This window comes from Rhinopithecus bieti, unplaced genomic scaffold (genome assembly GCF_001698545.2).
Source record: "Rhinopithecus bieti isolate Rb0 unplaced genomic scaffold, ASM169854v2 scaffold_4781, whole genome shotgun sequence".
NCBI classification, from domain to species: Eukaryota; Metazoa; Chordata; class Mammalia; order Primates; family Cercopithecidae; genus Rhinopithecus; species Rhinopithecus bieti.
The window spans coordinates 3,504,754-3,518,142 of record NW_016805181.1 but is presented as its reverse complement, the minus strand read 5'-3'; the positions used below and the strand labels follow the sequence as shown (position 1 = coordinate 3,518,142).

At 36.2% G+C, this 13,389-nt stretch overlaps 1 protein-coding gene across 1 annotated transcript in view; it reads left to right on the top strand.

The window, feature by feature from the left end:
* Positions 1 to 13,389, top strand: part of SMC6 (structural maintenance of chromosomes 6) — an 87,696-nt gene that overhangs the window by 22,900 nt on the left and 51,407 nt on the right. The window contains 8 exon segments of the mRNA XM_017871423.1: positions 2,711 to 2,791; positions 3,799 to 3,900; positions 7,883 to 8,002; positions 8,103 to 8,201; positions 11,230 to 11,376; positions 11,958 to 12,046; positions 12,223 to 12,387; positions 12,862 to 13,040. Coding sequence (XP_017726912.1) covers positions 2,711 to 2,791; positions 3,799 to 3,900; positions 7,883 to 8,002; positions 8,103 to 8,201; positions 11,230 to 11,376; positions 11,958 to 12,046; positions 12,223 to 12,387; positions 12,862 to 13,040 — 982 coding nt within the window.

Sequence of the window (13,389 nt, the reverse complement as noted above, 5' to 3'; positions counted from 1 at the left end):
GTGGGCCAAGATTGTGCCACTACACTCCAGCCTGGGCAACAAGAGTGAAACTCCATCTCAAAAGAAAAAAAAAAAAGAATTTATTAATTCAACACAGGATTGTCAATACATAATATAACACCTTTAATTTGATAGAGCAGTCAAGAACATTTAGTCTATACTACTCTAGGCTAAAATTTATCTTAATAAGGACGTCAGGTTTCTTTGCTTTTTGCTGTCCTAGTCAAAATAGCATCATTGTTCCCTAAACTCAGTTGCTAAACTCTTCTTTTTTTTTCCTGGATGAGTGTTTAGCTTCTAAAGTTGCTAAATTCCTTTTTTTTTTTGAGCTGGAGTCTTGCTCTGTCGCCCAGACTGGAGTGCAGTGGCCGGATCTCAGCTCACTGCAAGCTCTGCCTCCCGGGTTTACGCCATTCTCCTGCCTCAGGCTCCTGAGTAGCTGGGACTACAGGCGCCCGCCACCTCGCCTGTCTAGTTTTTTGTATTTTTTAGTAGAGACGGGGTTTCACGGTGTTAGCCAGGATGGTCTCGATCTCCTGACCTCGTGATCCACCCGTCTCGGCCTCCCAAAGTGCTGGGATTACAGGCTTGAGCCACCGCGCCCGGCCGCTTTTTGCTTTTTTCAGGGTTCTGACAGATAGAGCTACAACATGCTTTTTTTTGGTTTGATTTTAGAGACTGGGTTTTGCCATGTTGCCCAGGCTGGTCTTGAACTCCTGGCCTCAAGCGATCCTCATACCTTGGCTCTGGCCTCCCAAAGTGCTGGCATGAGCCTTGGGACAGGGTCTCACTCTGTCGCCCAGGCTGGAATGCAGTAGCATGATCACGACTCCCTGCTACCTCAGGCTCAAGTGATCCTCCACCTCAGCCTCCTGAGAGCTGGTACTACAGGCGGGTACCACTACACCCGGCTAATTTTTGTACTTTTTGTAGAGACGGGGTTTCACCGTGTTGCCTAGGCTGGTCTTGAACTCCTGGGCTCAAGCAATCCACCTGCCTCAGCCTCCCAAAGTGCTGAGATTATAGGTATGAACCACTGTGCCTGGCCAAGATTCTTAAATAATCCCAAGAGTAGTATAAGAAGTAGGAACTCCATTTCAAAAACAGTGAAAAAGGTATAGAGAAATGGATATAAACTTTGGTGAAGCTTTTAATTGAAAGTTGACGTTAAGATGTTTGTTATTAGAGCTACTACTGCGTTAGGTCTATTAAGCTGTCAGGTGCAGTATGAAATGATGAGCTAGGGGTGCTTTGTGAAAAAATATGTAGCAGATGGAGTCTGGTCCATATAATAAGAAACATGTCACATGTAAAGTTTTGTTTATAACTACATAAATGTTTTTTATTATCTTAGAAGAGAGGCCCAACATTTTACTTAAGAGAAATGTTTTAACCATTGGTATACCAACAAATTACACAATATTTATTTCATAGACAGTAAACATGAAGGGTTTAAAGTTTTTTTTCATTTATACGATAACCTTAAGATTATTTTTAACATGTAAACTGATTTGTTAGTAATTGACTGACATTTAACATGTAAACTTATTTGTTAGTAATTGAGTAATGACCCTGTATCTTTTTGAAAAAAGTTGTATTTTTTCTATACTTTTCCAATTTATTTTGATATCTTAACTTGTTAGGTGTATTAGGGTTCTTTACAGGGACAGAATGAATAGGAGATATATATAGTTTTAAGCATTAACTCACATGATCACAAGGTCCCACAATAGGCTGTCTGCAAGCTGAGGAGCAAGGAAAGCCAGTCCACGTCCCAAAACTGAAGAACTTGGAGTCCAATGTTTGAGAGCAGGAAGCATCCAGTTTTAGAGAAAGATGTAGGTTAGCAGGCTAGGCCAGTCTAGTCTTTTCAAGTTTTTCCGCCTGCTTTATATTCCAACTGCCCTGGCAGCTGATTAGATGGTGCCCACCTAGATTAAGGATGGGTCTGCCTGTCTTGACCAGTGACTCAAATGTTAGTCTCCTTTGGCAATACCCTTGGGGACACACCCAGGATCAATACTTTGCATCCTTCAATCCAGTCAAGTTGACACTCAGTAACAACCGTCACGTTAGGCAAAGGTAGTTTCATTCAAGCAATGACTAGTTTCCAAAAGATAGAAAGACTTCATTATTTTCATTTGTTTTACAATATCCTCATGAAGGAATAATATGAAGAACTTCTCTAAGAAAAATAAACAATACTTGTTATCATGATTCTGATTAGAAATACCTGAGTTGGACTGTGTTTAACTGGAGTAACTGACTTGTCCAAGGCTACATAGGAAGTTAGCAACAGCTCAAACAAGAACCCAAGGTGGCTGACTCCTTACCATGCTAGGACTCTTCCCATTCTGCTATCCCATGATTAACCATTGGCATGAGGGTGATATTCTATACAGCAGGTAAGAAGTGAAAACTTTTAATAAAACACTTTTTCACAGGGTTCTTGTGCTTGTGCCCTCATGTACTGGTAGAATATTGAATTTTAACTATACCATGTATGTTGGTATAATGAAATTTTAAATTATTTTTCCTGCATTATACATTTATAGTTTTTTTTTTAGTATTTTTATCCTAATGTTATAACCTTTGGCTATTGCTTGGCCTTCCTGATGGCACCATAAGTCACTTGTAATGTATGTTTCAGTTTTTACCTATCTTTAAAGCATTAAAGTAAAATATTCAAAATGACTTTTGTTTATTTGAGGTGGATAATCCAGTTTCTGTTTTAACACAAGAAATGAGCAAGCAGTTCTTACAGTCTAAAAATGAAGGAGACAAATACAAAGTAAGTGGCACCAAGGTAATAGAAACCCATTTAAAAAGAGTACCTTTAGTCATATTGTAAACAATATTCTTGCTCACATAATGGAGTCTGAGTTTTTTTTTTTTTCTTAAAGCCATCTGTTTAAAGTAATTCAGTTTCCTAGATTAGGAAATTGTTAAGTAAGATGGGGGTATAATTTTTTTAAATCTTTGTTTTACTTTTTGGCTTTTAACTCTTAATCTTTAAGGAAATACAGGGTAACAGTTGCTCCTACATACATAATAACTTGTAAATCTTTTTTTTTTTCTTTTTAAGACAGAGCAAGGCTCTGTCTTCCAGGATAGAGTGCAGTGGTGCAATCTCGGCTCACTGCAACCTCCACCCCTCAGATTTACTTGATTTTCGTGCCTTAGCCTCCCAAGGAGCTGGGGTTACAGGCATGTGACACCATGTCTGGCTAATTTTTGTATTTTTAGTAGAGACGGGGTTTCACCTGTTTGGCCGGGCTGATCTCAAAATCCTGGCCTCAAGTGATCACCCGCTTTGGCCTCCCAAAGTGCTGGGATTACAGGTGTGAGCCAGTGTGCCTGTAAATCTTAAACTATTAAAAACTTTAAAAGCTAACAAAATGCTTGACTATACTGCTAAATATTCTGTGTAGTCTTTTGAGTGAGTTTTGGTATTTCTTATTCTAAAAATTTAAGATGTACTAAGACCAAGGATGCCAGTCTTTTCAGCTGTTTTTGCTTAAATAATGTCAATAGTGAAAATGAGCTTATTATCACATCCCGCAGTATTTTCTTTCATGGAGTTTTAGGAGCTTTTGCAAATGAACATGTGGATGTGAGCATAGTAGGTTCAGTAAATTTGATTCTGAAATGTATTCTTTTGTGTTTGTGTGATTGCTTATGTTTTAATGTCTTTTATATCATTGATCTAAAGTTTTCAGAGACCAAATTTTCTTTTCTTTTAACAGTTCTATGGAAGTTTACAAACTCCTAATTGCGTTTTTTTGTTGTTGATAATAGTTCTTCATGAAAGCAACGCAACTTGAACAGATGAAGGAAGATTATTCATACATTATGGAAACAAAAGAAAGAACAAAGGAGCAGATACATCAAGGAGAAGAGGTTTGTAAACAGTTAATGTAAATCTTTTTGGGATCAGCCAAATTCCTATAGTAATTACAGTAAATGATATTGTAAAACTATGCATCTGTATGTTTATATAAAACTAGTAATATTTTTATAGCACTCTGAAGTATATGCAATGTAGTGTTTATATTCCAGGTATTAATTAGCTGTTACTTTTTTATTTTGTAATAATAAGTACGTACATATCTTACTTTCTCTATTAGATTATAAGCTGGAGAACAGGGCGGTATCTTACATACTTATCCTCTGATAATATGACTAATGGGTTCCACAATAAGGTATGGTAGTTTAAGTAGTTTAAAAACTATAAGTAGTTTAAAAATTGCAGCATTTCTTCTGGGATAATAAGCACAAGCTTCAAACTGTTATTAAACATAGTATGCTTTTATAATTATATACCGTAATCTACAAATCATAGTAATTATAACTCTAGTAAAATGTTAACATTCCTTAAGCAACTGGTAGGTTGGTAGCAGCGGTGACATCCTTACTCACCAGGCTTGGCAGCTGTGCAGATTTGCTTGCACTTTAAATCACTGATGCCAGCCACGACTTATTTCAATTTGTTTTTAAATCTGTTATATTTTGTTCTTATACTTTCTTCTTCAGATTCCTGAAGATCCAACTTTCTGTGTGATAGAGACCTCAGAATTTTAAGGCTTACATTATAGCTGTTTAGCCAGTGTATTAAGTCCCACCAATTTTATGTAATTCCATATATTGTTCTTTTGTTAGTTTTATATAACCAGTTGAATTTTCATCAGCTTTGTAGCTTGTCCTTTTGAGGTAGGATTGTACTAATGATTAAAGTCAAATTCATTATATTACACTGACCTTTTTACTTCACATTGTTGAAGAATGCGTATTTTAACTTAGGTCTATAGTTATGTGTTTCATTAAATGAAAACTCAAAATCAAGGATGAGTATATTTATTTTATTTCCCACATTATCCTTTCAAACCTGGGTTATGTGGTGGTGTTTAAGGAGCTACTATAAACCACAAAAATACTAAAGCACACTTTCTTGGAATATCAGTGTTATTATTGGAGAAGGGAAATACTTGTATATTCACACAAACTGTACATACCATGTGTTACATTTATTATTTTTAATATAAGAAACAGGACTTGAAGTAAATTTGTTTGTTTCAGACCACTTGGGATTAAACACTTACTTTCTCCATGGTATACAAAGTATGCCAATAACAATTAAAGATATTGTAATTATGAAGTATAAGGAGCACTTCCCTAAATTATGTAGGAGAATTCCTGATGCATAATATGCACTCAATAAGAACTTTTGTCTTAATTGGTGAAATACCCTATATTCTCAAAATAAACTCTTGGTTTGAATAAGTAAATCTTTAAGAAATAGTATGTAAAGGCTAGAAGCTAGAATAATCATTCAGTCGATAAATATTAAGTTCTTACCATGTGCCTTGTAGCATCGTGCTTTGGCCATGGTCATATAGTGACAAATAAATAGGATTCTTGGGATCATAGACCTAGTTATTCAGCAGGAAACATAGATGGTAAATAATTTGAGTATGGTGAGGACTACTAAAAGAGACGTAGACTAGGCAACAGCACTTAATAGGGTACTGGCAGTGTCGGGGGCAGTCATGATGGGGGAGTTATTAAGGAAGTGATGCCTAAGAAGAAAACTGAAGGATGAGTAATACCAGGCAAAAGATGGTGAGGGTAAGGCAGGATATTCTAAGAAATAGCGTGGTTAAAGCCTCAGGGGCAAGAAAGCATGTGTTCTTTTGAAAAACGAGAAGAATTCCAGTTTGGCTAGAGTGTAAAACACAGGTGTGAGAGATGAGAGGCCAGGTTGTGGAGGACCTTATAAAATTTAGGGGGCAATAGAAGACATGAAAATGGATGACTTCATTAATTGTGTATTTTCAGTAGATTACTCTGCTGTACAAGAGAATAAACTGCTATAAGGAGAGAAGAGATGTGGAAAGATAGATAAAGAAGCCATTATCATTGTCTAAAGAGATAATGATGGCTTAAGTAAAGGATATTGGCAGTAGTAGGAAAGAGAACTTTGAAATGATGTAGGCAAATGTTTTAGAGGACATGGAGAAGTAAAGTTAAGACAGAGTCATCAAAGGTGACTGAATGACCTCCAAATTAATTACTTTAGTAGTAGAGTAAGTTTATTGAGATAGGAAGTTTGGGAAGAAAAGCCAGTTTTTCTTTTTTTTTTTTTTTAAAGAAAGTTGAATTATATTTTGAACACATTAATTTTGAGGTTTTCAAATTAATTTCCACATTAATTTCCAAGTGGAAATATGAAGTGGGAAGTTGGATATGTAAATTAAGAATACAGAAGTCAAGTCTGGCCTCAATAAAAATTTGGGAGTTGTCAGTGTGCTATTAGTATATAAGCCAAAAGAATAATTTAGATTGCTGAGATAGGGGAAAAGTGGGGCCAGGCCTGAACCATGAGAAATTCTCATGGAAGCCATGAGAAGCCAAGGACAGAGAGATTTTGAGAAGGAACAAGTCATGACCGTGAGATGTACCTGTGGTCCGACACTACATGAATTGAAACAACTCACTGTATTTAATGACATAATCTTCATAGATGACTATGGCAAAGTGGGTTTCAGTAGCAGTGGAAACAGCCAGATTTGTGGAACTGGAAAATAAGAGATGGAGGAGACAGAGACAGTTTTCATGAAACTTGGATAGAAAGGGAAGAAGAATTTTAGAGGAGGAGGTGGTGCCAAGGGATGGGTATTGGTGGTTTTGTTTGTAGGTTGGAAAGATGAGCAAGTAGTGATGAACATGAGTCATGAAGAGGGTAAAGTGGAAACAAAGACAAAAAGATGTGATGGAAAATCAGTGAATTTAGACTTTTAAGATAGAAAAGGGGTACAATCCACGATATAGGTAGAGGATGGCATGGGTCTTAAATATGAGGCCACCTTTCTTTTGTTGCAAAAGGAAGGGATGACTGCTTTAGATTTGTAGTTAAGATGAGGGAGTTTCTGTCTGATGGCTTCTAAATTATCTGAAGCTGGAGAGGGGGAATGAATGAGGGAATATAGTGGCAGGGTATATGAGGTTTGAAGAGAATGATAATAGATTGAAAGAATTTTGTAGAATGGGAAAGTGCATTAGATAGGGAAACAAAGTAAAGTCTACAGTGTTCAGGCCCTAGTTGACTCTGGTAAGCATGAATGAAGGGGAGAGGCTGTCTACCCAGGTGTACAGAATATGAGATCTATAAACTCCAGAAATTGAATATCACGGTATTTGATATTTGGTGATTTTTAATTAATTGTTAAAAGTGAACTTAGTTCCTGGCCAACATGGTGAAACCCCGTCTCTACTAAAAATATAAAAACTAGCTGGGCATGGTGGTGCTTGCCTGTAGTCCCAGCTGCTTGGGAGGCTGAGGCCGGAGAATCGCTTGAACCTGGGAGGTAGAGGTTGGAGTGAGCCGAGATTGTGCCATTGCACTCCGGCCTGGTGACAGAGTGAGACTCTGTCTCAAAAAAAAAAAAAGTGACCTTAGTTAAGAAAATTATAACTTGTTTGATTTTCAGAAATAAATTTCTCCTGATCCTTACATTCTCTTTGGAATGCCTGCTGACTATACTTTGAAGAACAGACCATCATGTCTGTCAGATAGGGAATAAAGAGGGAAAATGGGAAAGTGAGTTTTGGGATTTCTCTATATTTGCGTAGTCCTGAACCTTTAATTCCTTTTCTCTTCATCTGAAGAGTATTTGGCCATTTTTATAGTGCAGAAATTCACAAAATTATTGGACTTATTAAAAGTATACCGAAGAATCAAGAATAATTAAAAAAAATAGAAGTTATTTTTAAACAAATCTTTGTGTAGTAGTTGTTTAGGCATTGTTTTAAAAGAAATAGATTTGTAAAATATGTTTTTTCAACATTAATAAAAAATATGCCCCTTCTGTTTTCTTTTTTTAAGCGGCTTACTGAACTAAAGCGCCAGTGCGTAGAGAAAGAGGAACGTTTTCAAAGTATTGCTGGTTTAAGTACAATGAAGACTAATTTAGAGTCCTTGAAACATGAAATGGCTTGGGCAGTGGTAATTATCACTTAATTACTTGTTCACATATATATGGGATCTGCAGAATATATTTGGTTATTATTGTTAATCTTATCAATTTGCTATATAATTTTTTTAGGTCAATGAAATTGAAAAACAATTGAATGCTATCAGAGATAATATCAAAATTGGAGAAGATCGTGCTGCTAGACTTGACAGGAAAATGGAAGAACAGCAGGTAATTACAGTTTTTTAAATGCAGATTTAATAGGTTGAATCATATGAAATTATTGATATTAGACTATTTATGACCCACTAAACTGGCAGTTTCAGACTGTATATTTGTCTATATTTGAATTTATTGCTTAGGTGAAATAGACCTAAACTTGTTTTCAAGGCCTGTTGTGGTAACTCTCTTTTGAAAAGAATATTCTATCTATGATAAGCCTGTCTGAGGCTAGGGCTCTAGAACTCATGCATTTTGTCAGTGGAACTTTGTTACTGACAAGACATATAAGAAGAGCCTGAAGCTTTTACTCTTTGGTTCATTAAGGACTTTAAACACAAAAAGACCTGAGAAATAAAGGGGTGCTAGAATAATATAAATTAGAATCACATTAAAGGTAGGTATCAGAAAGTATGAGAACTCAGAACTGAAAACAATGCCCAGAGATTGCTAAGGGAACTGAGATGTATGGTCCAGAACCAAGATGGCCTGCCAGAGGATTTCATATAGGTGGAAGGCAAGTGGAATTCATTGTTAGGTCTGTTAAGGTTAATTTCAGCCTGACATCTAAGAGTGCGGGTAGAAACTACCCTATCTAAAATTCAAGAAAGTCACCAAAGTCTTCCACATGGCCCTAGAGGTTGCAGAAGTTGAGTGTCGAGTAAAGGCAGTCATTCTTTGTTGGGGCTTTCCATGTGGACCTTTTTACCATTCAGCAGATCCACTCTTTATACTCACTGTTTCTTTTTTGAACAGCTTTATTGAGATATCATTCATATACCATATAATTCACCCATGTAAAGTGTATAATTGACTGGGTTTTAGTATACTCACAAGGTTGAGCAGCCAGCACCGTGGGGCTTCTCATGCTGTAATGCCAGAAGTAGAACTCCTGGTTTTTTTTTTCTTTACTACCCTTCCCCAGCAAATGTACTCAATATGTCGGTGTAGCTTACTTACCTCTTAGCATTTTCTCTGTTTTGCTTAGGAAATTTCTTTCTGACCCCCAAGCTTGGCTGTGGTATAGAATGTAATCTTTCCTAGCTTGCTTTTTTCTGTCTGCCTCTAAGATGAGCAGATTGATCTTTTTTTCTTTTAAGGGTTATGACGTTAATTCATCAGAGGTAATAGATGAGTATGTAAAAATAGGTAAAGATAAGTACACTTAGTGATTTGTGGGCTAAGTTTCTTACTCCTTCAGGCAGTAAGTGGAATTTCAACGCTTTCCACCTCTCACCTTAAATTTTCATTTCTGAGAGAATATTCTGAAATTTTCATCAAGTATGTTTCTCTTCTCACCCTCATTTCTCAGCTTATCATCAGGTAAGGGCTTAAATACTTTCCTCCTCAAGCATTTCCAAGTCTAAGATGGAATCCAGTCTGAGTAACAGCTGCTCACCTCTTTTTTAAATGGGAAAGGAGGATCATAAGGCTAGGTGATGTTTAGTTTAGTAGGCCTTTTTCTCCATTTAAGCGTTTGCATACTGTATGTAGTAAATGGCAAATTTCTGAAGGGTAAGGACTATCTTATTTTATCTTTGTATCCTTTCCATCTTGTCTTACATAAAGCCTTTCACATTGTGTGTGCTTGATTATTGCTTGTAGAATGACTATTAAATGGAAGATTTCTGAAGAAACAGTGTCTAAAGCAGACTTTAAACTTTTGTTAATTTAGAACTGAAAAATAATATCAATTATGTTTAGTTTGTATAAAACCTGGATCCAGCTTTCATTTTTATTAAAAAGCAGTTCCTCTACTCATTGTCCTTGGGTGCTTTCATGTTTTATTGGCAGAGTTGAATTGTTCTAGGAGAGACCATGTGGCCCACAAAGCCTGAAGTGTACACTATCTAGCCTCTTATAGAAAGGTTTGCTAACCCCGATTGAAATAGTTCTCATATTTGTTCCTTCTCATCAGTCCCTATTGTTAGCATCCCATTTTGGTCCCTAATTGTCTTTGATCCATAATATTATATTAACTTCTTACTGAAATCTTTTCCTTTGATTTTTCTGTCTACCCTGTGTTCCAAGTGCTTCCAGAGTAATCTAACACGCAGACTTAGGAGATAAGAGACAGGCTTAGGCTGTCTTCCTGTTGTCTAGAAGATTAAGTTGTAAGCTGTTCATTGTAAAATGCAAGGCCCTTCTACCCCTTCTTCTCATCTCCTACCATTATCCTATGAATTTAAGCTCTAACAATATTTAATTTCTAAAATATGAATACCTTTGTACATGCTCTTTGATCTGCCTCTAACACCCTTCCTCAACTTATTTCCTGGTACACTTAGATTAATTTTTAAAATCTCAGCTCAAAATACTACTTCCCTTTTGAAGGCATTCCTGACTTTTTCTGGCCAACCTCTGGTTTGTTTCTCTGTGCTCCCACAATTAAAAATAAGTGTACCCTACTTTAGCATTATTGTATACAGACTGTATCATCAGTTTGTGTTCTGTTTTTCTGCTAAATTATATCTCTCTCTTTTATGTTATCTGAGGACATTTGTTATCATGTCTTTGTATCCCTAGAGGATAGCACATTTGTTGGATAACTAACTGTGGGTTAAGATCAAATTATATTATAGTATTTTTTTTTTTTTTTGAGACGGAGTCTCGCTCTGTCGCACGGACTGGAGTGCAGTGGCCGGATCTCGGCTCACTGCAAGCTCTGCCTCCCGGGTTTACGCCATTCTCCTGCCTCAGCCTCCCGAGTAGCTGGGACTACAGGCTCCCGCCACCTCGCCTGGCTAGTTTTTTTGTATTTTTTTTTAGTAGAGACGGGGTTTCACCGTGTTAGCCAGGATGGTCTCGATCTCCTGACCTCGTGATCCGCCCGTCTTGGCCTCCCAAAGTGCTGGGATTACAGGCTTGAGCCACTGCGCCTGGCCTATATTATAGTATTTTATATAATGTTATGTTACTGTGTTTATTTGCCTAATGTCTTGAGTGAAGTTAAATTTGTTATTGGTATATGAACTATAGATAATTTTTTAAAATTCTCTCTATTGAAAAAATATACTTTAATAATGCTATTTTCTTAAAGGTCAGACTTAATGAAGCAGAACAAAAGTACAAGGATATTCAAGACAAACTAGAAAAGATTAGTGAAGAGACAAATGCACGAGCACCAGAATGTATGGCATTGAAAGCAGATGTCGTTGCTAAGAAAAGGGCCTATAATGAAGCTGAGGTGAGAGAAATTTTCTAAACTGGAATGTTAAAAGCCACACAGCAAATATAAAGATTGTCCTTTTTTTTTTTTTATTATATTTTGTTTTTTTGAAACAGTCTCGCTCTGTCACGCAGGCTGGAGTGCTGTGGTGCCATCACGGCTCACTGTAGCTTCTACCTCCTGGGCACATGCTATCCTCCCACCTCGGCCTCCTGAGTAGCTGGGACTACAGACATCTGTCACCACGGCTGGCTAAATTTTTTTGTATTTCTTGTAGAGACAGGATTTTGCCACATTGTCCAGGCTGGTCTTGAACTGACCTTAAGTGATCTACCTGCCTCAGCCTCCCAAAGTGCTGGGATTACAGGCATGAGCCACAGCACCCAGCCTTCTATTTTTTAAAGTGGAGATTTTGTACGTGAGTTGAAATTAGTGATGCTTTGAGATTTTAAAAAATGTAATGGTTTCAAATGGCCATTTTGTGCTTCATTTAAAAAATATAATCCTGTACACATTCGGTCTCTGAGGATTTGACAAAAGTAGACTCGAATGGGATATTTGTTTCATTTTAGCAAAGTGTGTCTGATTTTTTTTGTTAGGTTTTATATAACCGATCCTTAAATGAATATAAAGCATTAAAGAAAGATGATGAGCAGCTTTGTAAACGAATTGAAGAACTGAAGAAAAGGTAGGATAGTTACTTTGAAATTTTCATGACTCTCATTTTGTAATAAAGTAAGGTAGATGCATTGGAATATTATATTTTATGTATTGTTGTTAATGGAATTTTATTACATTGGCTTGTGTTCTTTAAATGTTAAGCTGTTCATTTAACATTTTTCACTTTGGGTTATTTACTGTTAGTACTGACCAATCTTTGGAACCTGAACGGTTGGAAAGACAAAAAAAAATATCTTGGTTAAAAGAGAGAGTAAAGGCCTTACGAAATCAAGAAAATTCAGTCAATCAAGAGATCGAACAGTTTCAGCAAGCCATAGAAAAGGACAAAGAAGAACATGGCAAAATTAAGTAAGTTGCAACATCCTTAGAATGATTTTTTTCAATTACTTTCACATCATGTAGTTTTGTTCTTATATGAAGAGAGCAAATATGGTTATTTCTTCTACATAATAAGGGATCTTTTAAAAAAGATTTTATTTTTATGTTAAATACCTTGCAGAGCAGGGCTAACTCATAGCCAGTGCACCTAGAGCCAGCTGGATCTTTTCAAATCACTTTTCAAGACTTCTTATAGTTGTAGAGTTGAACAATTTCTGGGATTCCTAGCCCATCATCGTTGCATTACTTTTTTTATGCCAAGTTTTGAGGACTCCAGACGGTTTTTCTCTGGTAACACAATTATTTTCAAATAAATAATTCTGCTTTTGGTTTTTAGGGTAGCTAGGTGGGTCATTCACTGGGATGTAGGTGTTATGGGCAAAGGTTAAATGTTTCTGTAAAACTATCACATATCTGTCCTGTTTTTCTGCTTTTGTTTTTTAGGAGAGAAGAATCAGATGTGAAGCATGCACTGAGCTACAATCAGAGGCAACTGAAAGAATTGAAAGATAGTAAAACTGATCGACTCAAAAGATTTGGCCCTAATGTTCCAGCTCTTCTTGAAGCCATAGATGATGCTTATAGACAAGGACTTTTTACCTATAAACCTGTAGGCCCTTTAGGTATTTATCTTAATTTAGTGAGGTTATAATAAACTTTAGAAATAAGTTTTTATTTTCATAACTGATTGGAATGAAGTTTTCAAATAAAGGGATTTCATTAAAAAAGAATAAAATGAATGACATTTATGTTAAGCTTGCTGTAAGCTTTCGTTTTATGTTTTAGAGCATAAATATCCAGAAGGAAGAGAACTTTGGAAAAGGAAAAGTAATTACAGAGTTGAATAATTTGGTTCTTGTTTTTCTGAATAAATAAGTGAATGAACTAATATAATTGATTATTCAGAAACAAAAATAATAACATCAAGATATAGTTGAAGGAGCAGTTACCTGAGTTTTGGTAACCTTTTTA